This window comes from Lontra canadensis, unplaced genomic scaffold (assembly GCF_010015895.1).
Source record: "Lontra canadensis isolate GAN:19392208 unplaced genomic scaffold, GSC_riverotter_1.0 scaffold116, whole genome shotgun sequence".
Taxonomy (NCBI): domain Eukaryota; kingdom Metazoa; phylum Chordata; class Mammalia; order Carnivora; family Mustelidae; genus Lontra; species Lontra canadensis.
The window spans coordinates 3,364,094-3,379,775 of record NW_022631110.1 but is presented as its reverse complement, the minus strand read 5'-3'; the positions used below and the strand labels follow the sequence as shown (position 1 = coordinate 3,379,775).

Sequence of the window (15,682 nt, the reverse complement as noted above, 5' to 3'; positions counted from 1 at the left end):
GGTCCCGTGGTTACTCTCTGTTTAATCTTCTTTTAAAAAAAAATTATATTGTGATTTAATAAAACAGCTGATATAAAATCTCTCTCAGCCACTTCCAAACGAGCCGTTCGGTAGCCTTCAGTACATTCATTTTGTCCAACCCATCTCCAGAGCCCGTCCATCTCAAAAAACTGAAACTCTCCGTCCATTGAACAACTCCCAGCTTTCCCCTCCCCCCTCCGCGCCTGGCAGCCACCATCCTGCTTTCTGTTTCTATGATGTGGCCTCCCGGGCACGCTTCATGTAAGTGGAATCATACAGCGTTTGTTCATTTTTGTGACTGGCTTATTTCGTTTAATGTAATGCCCTTGACGTTCATCTGTGTTCTAACACGTGTCCGAATTCCCTAGCTATTTAAGGCTGAATAATCCGTTGTAGGGATATACCCTATTTTGTTAATCCGTTTATCCATCAGTGGACACTTGGGGTGCATCGACCTCACGTTTAACCTTTTGAGGAGCTGCTTTCCAAAAGACTTGTCCACAGTTGCTCCCCGTTTGCATTCCCCCCAGCAGCACAGGCGCGCTCCCGTCACGGCACGGCCCCATCAGCACTGGCAGCCGCCCTAGCGGGTCTGAAGTGGTGGCTCCTGGTGGTTTTGATCTGCATTTCCCTGGTGACGAAGGATGTTGACTGTCTTTTCGTGTGTTGGGTGCTTGGCCATTTGTATATCTTCTCTGGAGAAATGTCTGTTTGAATTTCTCTTAGAATTTGCCTGTTTTTTTAGTTATTTGTCCTCTTACCATTGAGTTGTAAAAAATGCTTTGTGTTCTAGAAACAGATCCCTTGTCAGATACGTGGTTGGCAAATTTTCTCTCCCTTTCTGTGATACAGCTTTAAACTTCCTTGATGCTGTTTTCTAATGCACAGATGTTTTTAATTTTGATGAAGTCCAATTTATCTGCTTCTTTTATCCCATCTACACTGTTTCACCTAATTTTTTTTTCAGTTTCTTATTTATCCTTATAGCATTTCTTTATTTCAGTTGTCAGCATGCAGCAGTCTGCAAGCTGACTGTCTTCATTTTGTGAATAAAGTTGTACTGGAACACATCCATCCATCTCTGCACCGGCAGACACTGTGCTGCCCACAAAGCCAAAAATATTTATCTGGTCCTTTCTGGAGAAGGTGTGACCACTTGTGCTAGGTAAATAAAAGCATATATGAATGTGCATTCTTATTCTCCCTTTCTTATTTAAAAGGTACCAGGCCAAATACATTGTTGTGCATCTTGCTTTTTTCCATTAACAGCTGAGCCTGGACAACTTTCCAAATCAGAATATGGGAATCTTCCTTTTTCTTTTTAATTTTTTTTAAAGATTTATTTATTCATTTATTTGACAAACCAAGATCACAGGTAGGCAGAGAGGCAGGCAGAGAGAGAGGAGGAAGCAGGCTCCCTGCTGAGCAGAGAGCCGGATGCGGGCTCCATCCCAGGACCCTGGGATCATGACCTGAGCCAAAGGCAGAGGCTTTAACCCACCGAGCCACCCAGGTGCCCCTATACCTTTACTTTCACAAATTGTTTTTCGAAAAAGATTTTTTTTTTTAAGATTTTACTTATTTATTTGACAGATAGAGATCACAGGTAGGCAGAGAGGCAGGCAGAGAGAGAGGGGAGGAAGCAGGCTCCCCGCTGAGCAGAGAGCCCGATACGGGGCTCGATCCTAGGACCCTGAGATCATGACCTGAGCCGAAGGCAGAGGCTTAACCCACTGATCCCCCCAGGTGCCCCTCTTTTTCTTTTTTATAGCTGGATAGTACTTCATTGGGTGGGTGTATCTTGTTTATTTTACGGATCCCTTCTTAAAGGATACTTGCAGATCTATACAGATAGACATAGATATTTTATATATGTATATATATGTATTATTTTTCGGCTAGTAAGCCTCAGTGAACAATTTTGTCTAGGTGCTGTTTAATATGCATATGGGTTTGTTCATTAGGCACCCCAGAGTGGCATTTTGGGTATTAAAAGAACAAAGGCACCTGTAATTCTGTAGCTAGTTTCAGATTCCTATCTGTGGGTTACACGATTTTGTACCTTGTCTGTCTTGATGGCTGAACTGGTTGCCAATCTTTTGACCCTCGGTAATCAGGTAGTTGAGAGATGGTATCTCCGTTTGACATCTCTTGACATCCGTGTTTCCCTTTTTCTGCGTGTATTTGGGCATGTTTCCCCCCCTTTTTTTTTTTAAATTCCGAGAGCTATTTATTCATGATCCTTTCCTGTGCTTTTCACCTATTAGCTTATGGGCCTTTGGAAGAGGGTATCAATTTCTAGATCTTTCTGTGTTTGGACATAAAGTCTTTGTTTTCTCTCTGTTGTCCAGATTGGATCATTTCTACTGGACATTCTTTAATGTCACTGACCTCTCTGTCATGCCCATTCTTCTTGTGAGCCCATCTGCTGAGTTTTCTGTTTTGGTTATTACAGTGTTCACTCCTAAGGTTTCCATTTGGTTCTTCTCTTTATTTGTTGAGACTCCTCCCCCATTCTTTTCAGAAGCGTCTGCCCTTACTTACTTTTGGGAGGACTTTTATAATAATTGCTTTAAAGTCATTGTCAGGTAATTCTGATGTCTGTGTCCTCTTGTTATCAGAGTCCATTGATTGTCTTTTCCCAGGTGAGTTGAAACATTCCTGCATCTTTGAAGGGATCCGAGTGATTTGGGACTGTACCCCGGATCTTTTGAAATCCTCTGATGAGATTCTAGGCCTCGCGTATATCCTGTGGAGTCTGGTGGTATTTTTGCCTTAATGGGGGGTTTAGGCTGCCATGCTCAGTTTCAGTTGTGGTGCCCTTTGTGATTTCAAAGCCTTTTCAGTGGTATTTGGCTTTGTACTTTGTGATTTACTGGGACTCCCCTTTACGGTCCTGTGGCCAGAACACCGGGGCTTTACTTAACCCACTCTGCCTCGCATGTCCCACAACTGCCCATGTTTGAGGCCAGGAATTCAGAGGGAGAAAAAAGCGGCGGGGATTCACTGCCACCCACCTGGGGACCACAGCTCCTCCAGTTAGAGCAAAAGGTTCTGCTGTCTCAGAGGTCCAGGCCCCTGTAGGCCCCGCTGCCACTGACAGTCTCTGCTGGTGTTGCCGTGGAATCGAAGGGGTCCTGGGTGTGCAAGGGAAGAGGGAAAAGAGGAGAGCGGAGAACAGCCTTCACTCTCTCTGAGCACTTGGAGGCCCCTGTGCTGATTCCTGAGCCAGAAGTAGGCGGCCTCTCCTGGTGCTCTCTGCATCGATACCCAGCCCGCACTTGGGGGAGGTTTCAGGCTAGAAGAGAGTGGGGGAAGCAACGGGGAACCTTGATTTTGATTTGGTGGAATTTGGAATCCGGTCTTCTCCAATCTGCTTGCTTGCTTTGCATCTTCTTCTTTTTTTTTTTTTTAAGATTTTATTTATTTATTTGATAGAGATTACAAAGTAGTCAGAGAGGCAGGCAGAGAGAGAGGAGGAAGCAGGCTCCCCGCCGAGCGGAGAGCCCGATGCGGGGCTCGATCCCAGGACCCTGGGATCATGACCTGAGCCGAAGGCAGAGGCTTTAACCCACTGAGCCACCCAGGCGCCCCTGCTTTGCATCTTCTTAAACAGATTCAATCCATTCTGCCTAGTTTTAATAGATGTGTTCAGGGAGAGACAGGCTGGAATGTCTACTCCATCGGACAGAACCAGAACTTAACTCAGACCATTCCATTTTGAGATGTTTTGTCATGAAGTGTTAGTATCCAGAATATATCTCTGCATCTTACTGATCAACTTACCGAAGGCAAAAATATCCTCAAGGCCAGCTGCACTGTATCAGGTCAGTTCTGTCCACGCAAAAGAGCGCAAAAGAAGTGGATTACACGAACACAGGGCAGGGAATGACTGATATCCTAAAGGTTCTTGATCGGCCTCCAACGTAGCCTTCTAGTTATTTTGGTTGTGAGCTGGAAGCCAAGACCATTTTGATGTGAATGACCTTTGGATGGTCATTGGATCTCACAAGGCTGACGTTGTAAGACTTGTTGGTTGGGTTCACTAGAAAAGGTATTCTCTTTTCTGAGAATGAGAATCCTGCATTCAAAAGACTCGACCTTGTGAAGTAATTTTCCCGAAAGCCTGTGGCCGGTGAGGCATGCTTGATGGAAACCAGGAACTCTGGACATCGATTCTTAAAGAACCACGTAGGAGAAAGGGTACTGGTACACGGGGTGGGGTGAAAATTAGTTGGGGTAAGGACAATGAAATACGGGCCTGTATCCAGCAGTGAATTCCTGCCGCCATCACCGAATGAACTCTGCCCCTCCACGGGCTGTGGGGCGGACCTCGCTCAGGAAGCTTGGAGCACAGAATGGCTGAAAGCAGTAGTCCGGCGGAAGCCCTGGCCCCTAGAATTGATCTTGAAGAACAGTCGACTTCATTAAGAAAGAGGGCGTTTTCTTGTTGAAGTGGTTGTAAAAGCCACTGGTCCTCTCTTGTTGACTGGCGGTCATCGTGATGAGACAGAGAACAAATTCAGGAAGGCGGCGCTGTCTGCTACAGTTGAGTCCCTCTGACAGACGAGTTCAGTGGTCCCCCCTTCACAGCTGGTGCTGTGTGGTCGCAGTACCTCAGACCCTCCTCATCTCTGAAATCGCGCACATCTTGGAGGTGATGTATGACACAGACCTTGCAGAAGAGAAAGTCATTATCTGCTGGTCAGAAGAGGGTTTTAAGAAGTATGTCTCCACAAAAACTTTGCCAAAGAGAGTTCGGTCACAGCAGATCCCTTCCTAAAAGGGCGGAAGGAAGCTGAAGAGAACATTTAGGGGATGAAGGTGAAAATACTGAGGTAGTATATTTCGGGGCTGCGGGGGAACCCTGAGTTGGAGCTGTGATGTGCACTATCGCGGATGATGGCGTCCATACAGATAGCACTTGAAGTGACAGACGCACCCTAGTGTGCAACATTTTTTCCTTGTTAGCTGGACGAGCAACACAAAGCTGTGAGAGCTAGGTGACTGCAGTCCTGCTACGTTTCATGTGGCAAATACTTCATTGTGAGAGCTCTCGGATTAAGCCCAGTGAGTCCATTCACCCCAGAACATAGTTTGCTTATATCTGGCATAATTCTTTGAAGAAAAAAACTGGTAGTGGACACATCTGAATCACACTTAGGAAGGTATACACATTTTATTTTGGGGTCATTCTTTCAAAAAGGTCCTGGAAAGCCAAAGATAGGGGGCCAGGTGTAGGTTCCCGATGTCCCCACTCTCCTGCCCCTGCCTTCCCCATGACAAAGTGATACTTCAAGCAGCTGGCACCCACCCACCCAGTCGATGCTGTATGTGGTAAGGATTTGTTGACTTCGTGACCCTGAATTGGTAGCTTATCTCCTCCTTATAGGACTAGAAAATTGGGTCTGAAGTAGGAGGTGCTTCCTGACTAGTAAATCTAGGCTCTGTTGTTTTGAGGCAGCTTTTGGGCGACTAATGTTGCCCTAAGTCCAGTGAGCTTTTTTTTTTTTTAATATCTTCAGCGGTAAAGTTATTCTAAAATCTAGTTCATTTAGAGACAACCAATCTTACCGTCACTACTTCAGATTGCCTGGAATATACTTGAAGACTGGCATGAGCCAGTACAGTCACAGAATTAGTGTATGGTAAATCATTTACCATTATGCCATTTTGTTGATGAATGCTTTGCTTTGGAAATCAGGCGCTTTTAAACCACACTAGAAAATTACAGTTTTACTTACTACTTATAAAACGCTACACAAAAAGAATGTTTAAGTGTTCAAAAGTTTTTAATGAACTACCATCCGATTCATCGTTTGTCCTGATTTCCTATTAGCACGTAGCGAGATCATTGTAATTGGTGGTTCAGTTGTTTGAAAGGCACTTTGTTTTAAAATTCAGACACTTTCCTGTTAAGAGTAGGTTTTAAGGGGAGCCTTGGCTTGTGGCAAGTTCCTGATGTGGCACCCCTTCTTAAAGGTTGTTAAACCAAGATGCATAGGGCGCCTATGTGTCCCCCAACAAGAAGGACGGCTTCCTTTATGCAGACTTTTCCCCTGAAGCTGATCTGTGTCCTTAGAAACTGAAAGGTAATGGTGCTCCGAGCATGGGCTGCATTTGCAAATGAAAATCTGCCTTTTTAAAACTCTCTTTATCTGTGATGTGTTTGCCAAAGATTTAGCTGGATAAATATGCCGTTTTACCCTCCCATGGCTGTGTTTGAGAAAGCGAGTCGGGAAGGTCAGAAACCACCTCTGGATACTCGGGAGCCGTGATTCTGTCGTGCCCTTGGCTGTGAGACCTTGGATGAATCTTCGCGCCGCCGTTCCCCACCTGCCAAGTAAAGCCAGTGCCTTCCCTGCCCGTCGACCAGGGTGGCTCTGAAATTCAACCAAGGTGTTGGTGGAATTACTCTGTAAATGTCAGAGCAGGTAACCATTGTGGTGATTGAAGCTTTAAGGTAATTTAGGATCTCTCGGGGGAGGGGGGGGAACCAAACAAACACTTGATGCCTCATATGTAATAAAAATGCCAGTGTGGTGTTTAATCATATTTAGTATTTCTATATCTGCGAAATTAATATCTTGAGAGTTGTAAAAATAAGCTGGTTGAATATTGTCATGGTATAAATCCTCAGTGTCAACTTTGTCTAGTGACTTGAGTGACGAATGTCAAGTGAAAATGGCAACTTCGGGTACGAGACAATTTTTCTATTGACCATGGATTACTTGGAATTTTCGGTGGCGCTATCAGTCTGCTCTGTGTTCATTGGCTACTGGAAAGTCTCTGACCTGACCCTTGGTGGAGCTACGGAGGGGCTCTTTAGCAGGGGGGCTGAGGCTAGAGTACAGGACCGGACACAGACCTTCGAGAAGGTGGAGGAGAGAAGGAACTCGTGTCACCAGATTAAGTCGTCATCTCCTCAGTGACAAGCTATTGCCCTAAGTTGAAGGTTCCCTACAAAAATGGCCGACATAAGTTGGGGGCTGCTGTCCTTCATCCCTGTCCTCTGGCTGTTCCATCACTCTGCTTTGTCTCCACATTGTTGCATTCCTCAGTGAACTAATTACAGCAGTCACCGGGGCCTTGGTGTTCGCACTGTGTTGCCACTTCGTAGTAGCGTCTTTAGAAAACCCGCACTTTTCGAGGTAAGTAGGTGGAGTCCAGGGGGTGAGCCTAGAAGCAGAATGTTCGATTCATTCGGCTGCAGGGTGATTTTTGACTCCAAGCAAATGTCTGTGGGGATCACTCATCCATTGGAGATAAATGAACCATCCTGGGTTGTGAAGTGTTTCCTCAGCATATACATTTGTCCTTTCTTGAGCAACAGCCTCAAAGGGGTGAATTTGGATATGATAGGCTCCTGTTTAAAACCCCTCATGATGATTTTTCCAGAACTTTTAGGTCAGATGTTGATACTACAGTGATTTTTTTTTTAAGATTTTATTTATTGACTTTAGAGAGCGAGCAGGGCGGTGAGGGAGAGGCAGAAGTGGAGGGAGAGGGAGAGCGAATCCCGAGCACACTCCCCACTGAGCACAGAGCCTAATGCGGGCCCAGTCCCAGGACTCTGAGATTATGATCTGAGCTGAAACCAAGACTAGGACACTTAACCGACTGAGCCACCCAGGGGCCCTCTACAGTGATTTTTGTTTTTCTTTGCCTTCTCCTCTTTTAGCAGTATGTACTGAACTACTTGGGAATGTAATGGTGTCTGGGATTTGCTTCAAAATAATGTGGGAGGGGGTGGTGTGGGAATCAGTAGAGATGGAACAAAGCTGGCTTTGAGCTGGTCATTGTTGAGGGAAGTGAAGAGACTACGGGGGTTTCATTATACTCTTCTACTTTTATATATATTTGTATTTTTCCATGATAAAAAGTAAAAATAAGAAAACCACCCTACCCTAGGTTTCCCATTGCCTCAAGGTAGAGGCAGCCCTCTTACCTTGGCCTTCAGACCCCGTCACCCCCTGGCACCTGTTAACCCTTCCAGGTTCATCTTTTGGTGAAATTTTTCGCAGTTGCCCTAATACACCCCATCTTACCTTTGGCCCTCTGCGCTTACTGTCTTCTCTTCCTGCAACACTCTTGCTTTCCCTTTCCATCACCTCACCCCACTTTGCCTGACTCTTCTGGACCTTCAGATCCAAGACAACATCACTTCCTGCGGGCCTTCCCTGACTGACCTCCGCCCCCGTGCGGGGTGAGTACCTTCCTGGGGATTGTCTGTCACGATTCCCCTCACTACTGCCTTCCTGACTGATTCTAACCACCACTTCTTTCCTGTCACTGTCATTGTATCATACACATTTTTGAGGGAATGGATTAGGCCTTGTTCTCGCGTCCTCGCGCAACGCCTGCCACAGGGCGGGCAATCCGTACATGAGAAAACAGAAGGCCCGCCCAGGGCTTGTCAACTACTAGGCATATGTAAACACGTTCCTTGTTGATGTGATGTGTTGCTCCCCTGTTTGGAGTAAGTCTCTGTAGGGCATACCTCCAGGGGCACTTGATCTACATGTTCAAGGTGATGGCGGACACGCGAGCCAGAAGGAGTGTTCATCACAGCAGTTTGAAATAGGAAAAAGAAAGAAAAACCCGTGTATTTAGACAAGATGGCGAAAGAAATTTCCATCCAGTCCTCATATGATGGAACGCAATGTTGAACTAGAGCTAGACCTGCAAATTGGTGGTAGCACACCAACCAACAGCAAGTCCAAGAACACATATGGTGTGATACTGTGTCTATAAGGTTCAAAAACATGCAGAACTAAACAGTGTACTGTTGACGAATTCATACATTATAATATGCATACACATGCATATGTAAGTATATACATGTGCATATAACAAGCATCTGTAATATACGCATATCTATAATTCTTGTGCATGTGTGTACATAATACACATGCACATATATATACACGTGCGTGCATATGTATTTTTATGTATAGACATAGGCATGCAGGGAACCCATAAATACGGAGATCAGGACAGACGTGTTCTCTGAGCAGGAGGGAGGAGATGTGACTGGGAAGAGGCACGTGAGACTCTGGCAGTACAGATAATGTTCTGTGTCGTGAGCTGCGTGGCAGGAGCAGTGTTTTACATTTCATCATACTTTATAATTTGTATGTAAGCTAAATCTACTCTTTGGAGAGAACTTATTTCCTAATAAAGATAACCGTGAAACTGAATTCATCAGCACTTTTCAAGCGAGGCTACATTCCCAGCGTGCTGAGGAAGGAAGAGGTTTCTCTTGTTGCTTTTCTTCCCCTGCCCATGGGGTCGTTTGCAGCCAGGCACTCATTACTTTCTGCTTTACCTAAGAGACTGTTGGTAGAAACACAAACTGCAGTAGTTCCCTGTTGGTGATGGGCGGGAAGTAGATGAAGCAGACCGATCACCGTGTCCTGTCCTTGTTCGTCTCAGATGTTGCCGTGGTGGACATGAGTGATGTCTCCAGACAGCCTTCCCTCTTTTACCATCTGGGGGTCCGAGAGAGCTTTGACATGGCCAATAATGTGATCCTGTACCATGACACTGACGTGGACACTGCTCTTTCATTGAAGGTAAAGGGTATCATTCATCTTCTCGTGAATATTTGGCTTTGGGAAAATGGTATTTCACATTCAGAGGAAATGTACACGTAGTGCAGGAGGTTGGAGAAAAAAAAAATTTGCTTGTGCAATTCCTTCCTTCCTACTACAGTTTCTCACTCACACGATGACTTCCTGACCGCTGCGTGAGCCTACGTACCACAGAGAGGTGTTTAGAAGCAACTTTAGTGTTTTCAGGCTCATTAGGGAAGTGAAGGCAAAAACTGTTAGCTTCCATTGAAGCAAACACATGACTCTGAATCCTTTAGTGGGCAATTTGATCCAAACCTACACATTAACAAACAAAAATAGTTTCTCAACTCAAATGATAGGATGATGACAGAGAACAGTTACCAAAGTGGGGAGAAGGTTCCGTATTTAATCTGTTGTTCCCCATGCCCCCCACCACTGAAAGCAGAGCAAAACTGGAAACTTGTCTGTTCATGCACAACTCAGTAGTGATGGATGTTTAAAAAAATTTATTCTTGCAAGTGTGATACAGATGTTTTTCGGATGATAGTACTTCAAAAAAAAAAATGCTCCTATTTGGAACAGAGAGGGGGAGATGGCAGCGGGGTAGGAGGAGCCGAGTGGAGGTGCTGAATCCTGTATTGTCCGCCTGAAACTAACACAACACTGTAGGCTAACTAACTGGAATTAGAGTAAAAACTTAAAAAAATGCTCGTATTTGTAAAATGTGAATGTCTAAGGTGGGCTACTCTAAAACTCAAGGAATATTAAGATTGTCGGATGTCTTAATATTGGTCAGAAAATCCTGATCTGCATTAAATGATTTTAGGAGGAAAAGCTTGGTTTGTTTACAGCAGCGTTACTCAACCTTGACTGCACTTTAGAATTACTTGGACAGCTTGTAAATATCCCAACACCCAGGTCCTGCTCCAGACTAATTACATCACAGTCTCTGAGAGATTTTTTTTTTTTTAACCTCTCAAAAGCACAGCCACGGGTGAGAACCGGCGGCTTCAAATCAGCTTTCGCGGACAGCAGTTCTAAATGTCCAGCTCCCTTAGTGTTAAAAATTGCTAATATATAAATAGCACAATTTTGTGATGATAAAGTTGAACTTTTATGTGTTCCTTGAGATTTAACCAGATTTTTCTGGGTCCTGTAATCATTGGGGGTTATTTCCTGGTGGAGGTCCAGTCTGCATCAGATGTAGAACCTCTCTCTCTTCTGTATCACATACACTTGACGTAGACGTGTGCTGTGTAATTAGCGCGCAGGGCTGGGTTTTAAGAAGCCATTCAGAGGACATTGAAAGAAGAAACGGGCTTATTATTTGTACTTTATGCTGTATGATAGTTTCTGAACGGCTAGAAGCCCACCTAAATAATTTCGATATTTAGATAATGATTTTTTTTCTTTTATGGATTTTTCACTTAAGGTGGTTGTGCTTGCAAATATTTAGAACTAGAAAATATGAAAGAGTAGCTTATTAAGCCTTATTTTGATGAGAAATGTGAAATTAGAAAGTATTTTTTGCCAAAGCAATCTATTTTTTTAAAAGATTATTTATTTATTTATTTAGTTGACAAAGAGATCACAAGTAGGCAGAGAGGCAGGCAGATAGAGAAAGAAGGGGGAGCAGGCTCCCCGCTGAGAAGAGAGGCCGATGAGGGACTCGATCCCAGGACCCTGAGATCATGACCTGAGCCGAAGGCAGAGGCTTAACCCACTGAGCTACCCAGGCGTTCCACAATATATATATTTTTTTCCCTCAACAATGGCTTAGTAGATTCCTCTGGAAAGTCCCATGACCAAGATAAGTTTTAGTTTCTTAGAATATGGAAAAATCGTCCCTAAAATGGAAATGAGTTGTCTGTTCTGTGTGACACCAGAACAAGGAGGCTGTGCTTGTCATCCAAAAGCTAAAATCTCAGAATATACGAAACCCCTTTTATGGGGCCGCTGTGTAATTATGTCTCCTCTTGTCAGCAAGTGTTGGCTTCTGGCGCATAAATGATACACTCAAAGGCTGCATCTCCATGTTGCGAAGTTAGCTGACTCAGACCGTCGTCATTGGATTTGATGGTTCCTAGGCTGGTCCAGCAAGGTGGCGGAGATGCTCGCGGCAGCGCCCTTGTGTGGCGAGGCTGTGGGGGGGCGTGGGAGCCCTGACGGAGCCCCAAGGATAGCGCGGTATTTACCCGGCGGTCCCATCCTGGACGTTCCTCGCTGGGCAGGCGAGCTGCAGCGGATTCAGAGCCCCAAACTCGAATCTCAGAGCATCTGGACAAAAGCAATGCCCCCGCTACGGGAAGTCCTTATAACCATATATGCCCCTCCATCATTCCAAAAGCTAGCCAAGTGGCACGTTTTTCCTACAATAGGAATTTCACAGTTCTTTGAGGCTCCCCCTAGTTAAAGCTTTTCACCCAGGGGAAGCGAAGGTTTGAAATGATTAACTCCTGCTCAAAGGTGGGTGCTAGATGGTGGGGGGGGGGCCAAGGTGTTTGTAGTGTTTATGGAAATAAGTGGCTATTTTTAAAAGCTATATTCATCTTCTCTCTTTTTTTTTTTTTTCAGGATATGGTCACTCAGAAAAACACAGTAAGTACAATGTTTTCAGATTTTTTAACCTGGTACATGCGTAAGAGCTTGCCTGAAAATCCCAAAGATTGCACAGTGACTTCTAATTGTACCCGCCGTCATGTTTCTCAGGGGGATGGCTAGAACCTCCGTCCTTCAAGCTGCCCGCTAGCTCAGGCCCCACTCCCATCCAGGGCGCAGGGCGGAAGGTCAGGGCAGGCAGATGGACTTGGTCTTCATTGTGCACTAGGACTTAGAGCCTGGAACCATCTTGCTGTCTCCTTCTGATCGGGGTTGGACCCACCAGCCACCAAGATCCTTTTTGCCGGAGTCGTTACCTCCCACATTGGCCACCTAAGTTTCCCTAACCACAGAGAAACAAGAACTTATACGCTAGGTAACACGGGGGCCTAGCCAAGAATCGCCTGCCACAAGCTCTGAAGAGCTAGGACAGAATTCTTCCTGCTCTCATGTATGTGCTGAAGTCTCCCAGTTTGGCTTCCAAGTGCCTGCGATGACGTGGTGATAAAGCCATGTTGTTTGGAATCGTGTAATGAAATCCCCACTTTAAAGACCTTCAAATAAGTTGATGTCCTTAGACACTGTCCCAGGGTTACCCTACACCTTTGAATGCCCCTTAAAGCTCCCATCTTCCTGGACCTGCTGCACTGTGGTTTGACCACTCATGACGCGGACGACAAAGGACGTCTCCTTCCTCCCTTTCTAAAAAAGGAAGGGCCTCCTGCCTCTTCTTCTCTAGCGGTTGGAATTCTCAAAGGGAGGACAAAAAGGCCCAGGAGGTAGACTGTCCCGAGGGTTCCCTCTCCCGGGAACGGGAGTATGCATGGCTTCACCCCGTCCGCAGGAGGCCCTGCCCCGCAGCTGGGGGGCCCAGGCAAGCTTCCTGCCCGAGATGGAAGCCTGGACTCCCTTCCTCCAAGACAGAGCATGAAGTTCTTGAAACAAAACTAGTGCTGTAGTTTATGTAATTACCACCGGAGCTTGGATTTAACAAGCTGACCTGTAAAATTAAGGGATCAGAATGGGTTTGAGTTCTTCGTGGGAAGAGAAATAGGAAGACCGGTGGCTTCATCTTGTCCCGTTTATGTACTCATACTGTCCACTGATGGGGCTTGCTCTTGTTCTTTCTAGATCTTGATTTCTTAAATTACTTCCTTCACAGACATGGTGGGGATCCCGTAAAAGGAGCCTGGGGCTGAGGCTGGCAGGCATAGGTTGTAGTCCTGACCTTGTCTCTGAGTAACACTGGGCAGTCATCCTCAGTGTCCTCATCAGGAAAATGGGACGGTTGAACTCTTGTCACTTGGTTCATAGAAAAATTATAGCTTTCAGGGTCTGTGGTTCTGTATTTTGCACAAGTGAAAAGGCATAACTTGGATTTAATGCAAGGAATGTCCCAGAAATGCTTAATCCTCCAAACAGGAATTACATTAAGGTGAGGTGCAAAGAAAGAAAACTCTTTCTCCATCCTGGCTGCTGGGTGTTTTGGAGCCTAGAAATACTCTTGTTCTCCAAGAGCCTTAGTGTCATTCTGTTATCATTCCACTAACTACCTTCCCTTCTGGTACATTTTCCCTCCTCTGAACACCCAGAATTCCTTCACATTCTTGGTCATTTTAACTATATCAGGGCACCATTCTCCCAAGGTTGTGGGGAGGTATGTGTGTTTGAAATGAACTTATTCTGGAGGATATGGCAACTAATGTTGCTGCTATATTTGCCATTACTTTAGAATTCTGTGCTCAGTGCTAGTTGTCATGCTTGATGGGGTGTGAAAATTTAGAGCATTCAAGAGAACAAAATAAAGGACGAGAGGCGGCTGGGAAGGGAGGGAAAAAAGCACCTAAGAGGAAAAGTTGAAGCGAAACAAACCTTGAGAGGTATTGTTCATGGTCATTTTCAAGTGATTTCTATTTCTGGAAAGTAGGGAGACACTTACTACTACTCCAGGCGGCAGGGAAGTAGGGCAAACCCAGAAAAGGCTGGGATCCGCAGAAAGGTCATCTCACAGCTAATGGTGATTAAACGTTGAAAGAGAATGTCACAGTAAATCAGGTGACTTTTACTGAGAATTTGCTCGCTTGTCCCCTGAATGTGGATTGGGCTAATGCTGCTTGGAAGCAGCGGTCTGGATTGTCTAACAACAGCGGTTTTGGGAAAGGTTTTGATAAAACTGTGCGTCTGTGGGGCGCCTGGGTGGCTCAGTGGGTTAGGCCTCTGCTTCCGGCTCAGGTCATGATCTCAGGGTCCTGGGATCGAGCCCTGCATCGGGCTCTATGCTCAGCGGGGAGCCTGCTTCCCCCTTTCTCTTTGCCTGCTGCTCTGCCTAGTTGTGATCTCTCTCTCTCTCTGCATCAAATAAATTAAAAAAAAAACTGTGCGTCTGTGGCTTTTAAAAAAGGAAGTACGGCATAGTCCTAGGTGGTGAATTACGAAGTCCTGGGAATCAGGGGTATGGATGAAATTCCCCACACTGAACATATCTCTGAATGCTCGCAGTGATGTATGAAGATGTGGAAACCAAAACGCTTTGAGTTCTCTGCCTTCAGGGAATCATTTTATATTTCTCGAATTTTCCCTATTGGTATGTTGAACTTGGCTTCATTTGGTAAAGGGCTGGCGTATTCTGGCTCTCCAGACAAACAGAACCAGGAGGAGATACACGGAGGGGGAAAAGGAGCTATTTACTATGGGGAATCACCTCTGGTGATTGTGGGGGCTGAGAAGTCCCACCATCTGCCGTCCGCAAGTTGGAGACCCAGGAAAGCTTTTTTTTTTTTAAACTTTATTTTTTCAGCGTTCCAAGATTCATTGTGTATGCACCGCACTCAGTGCTCCGTGCAATACCGGCCCTCCTTAGTACCCACCACCCGGCTTACCCCCCCTACCCCATAAGACAGAAGTCCCGAGGCCTGAGAATTAGGGGAGCCAACGGGGTAAATCCCAGTCCCCAAATCAGAGCAGATGACTGTCCCAGCTCAAGCAGCAAGGGGACAAAAGGAGTAAATTCCTCTTTTCTCTGACTTTCACTCTGTTGTGGCCTCAGTGGGTTGGATACGCCACCCACAGTGGGAGGGGCCATCTACGTGGCTGAGCCCCTTGGCTCCAATGCTAATCTCAGTTGGAAACCGCCTCCAAGCACACCCAGAACTACTGTCTGATCAGGATACCCCGTGGCCAGTCAAGGTGACACGCAGAATTAAGCATCACAGATAGGCACACTTGCTTCCCTTTCTAGAAGCATTTGTTCTGCCGTGATGTGAGGGCAGGGAAGCTGATTTCTAGGCTTCAGGCCATTCTGGGCTCTTCTGTTCTTTGGTGGAAACATAATGTCAACTTTTGTACCCAGTCCTGTTTCACAAGATGCTCTTCTTCTCCTGTTCCAAGTTTTTTTTTTTTTTTAATGCTTTATTTAGGCCTCCTTTACATACCACGAAGTTCACGGACATGCCCAGGATTCAGTGATTTTTCATAAGTTAGAGTTGTGC

At 45.5% G+C, this 15,682-nt stretch overlaps 1 protein-coding gene across 1 annotated transcript in view; it reads left to right on the top strand.

Annotated features, from left to right (window-relative positions):
* MAP3K15 (mitogen-activated protein kinase kinase kinase 15) overlaps positions 1 to 15,682 on the top strand; it is a 117,650-nt gene that overhangs the window by 11,228 nt on the left and 90,740 nt on the right. The window contains exons 2-3 of the mRNA XM_032840732.1: positions 9,457 to 9,596; positions 12,171 to 12,194. Coding sequence (XP_032696623.1) covers positions 9,457 to 9,596; positions 12,171 to 12,194 — 164 coding nt within the window. The remainder of the gene's footprint in view (positions 1 to 9,456; positions 9,597 to 12,170; positions 12,195 to 15,682) is intronic.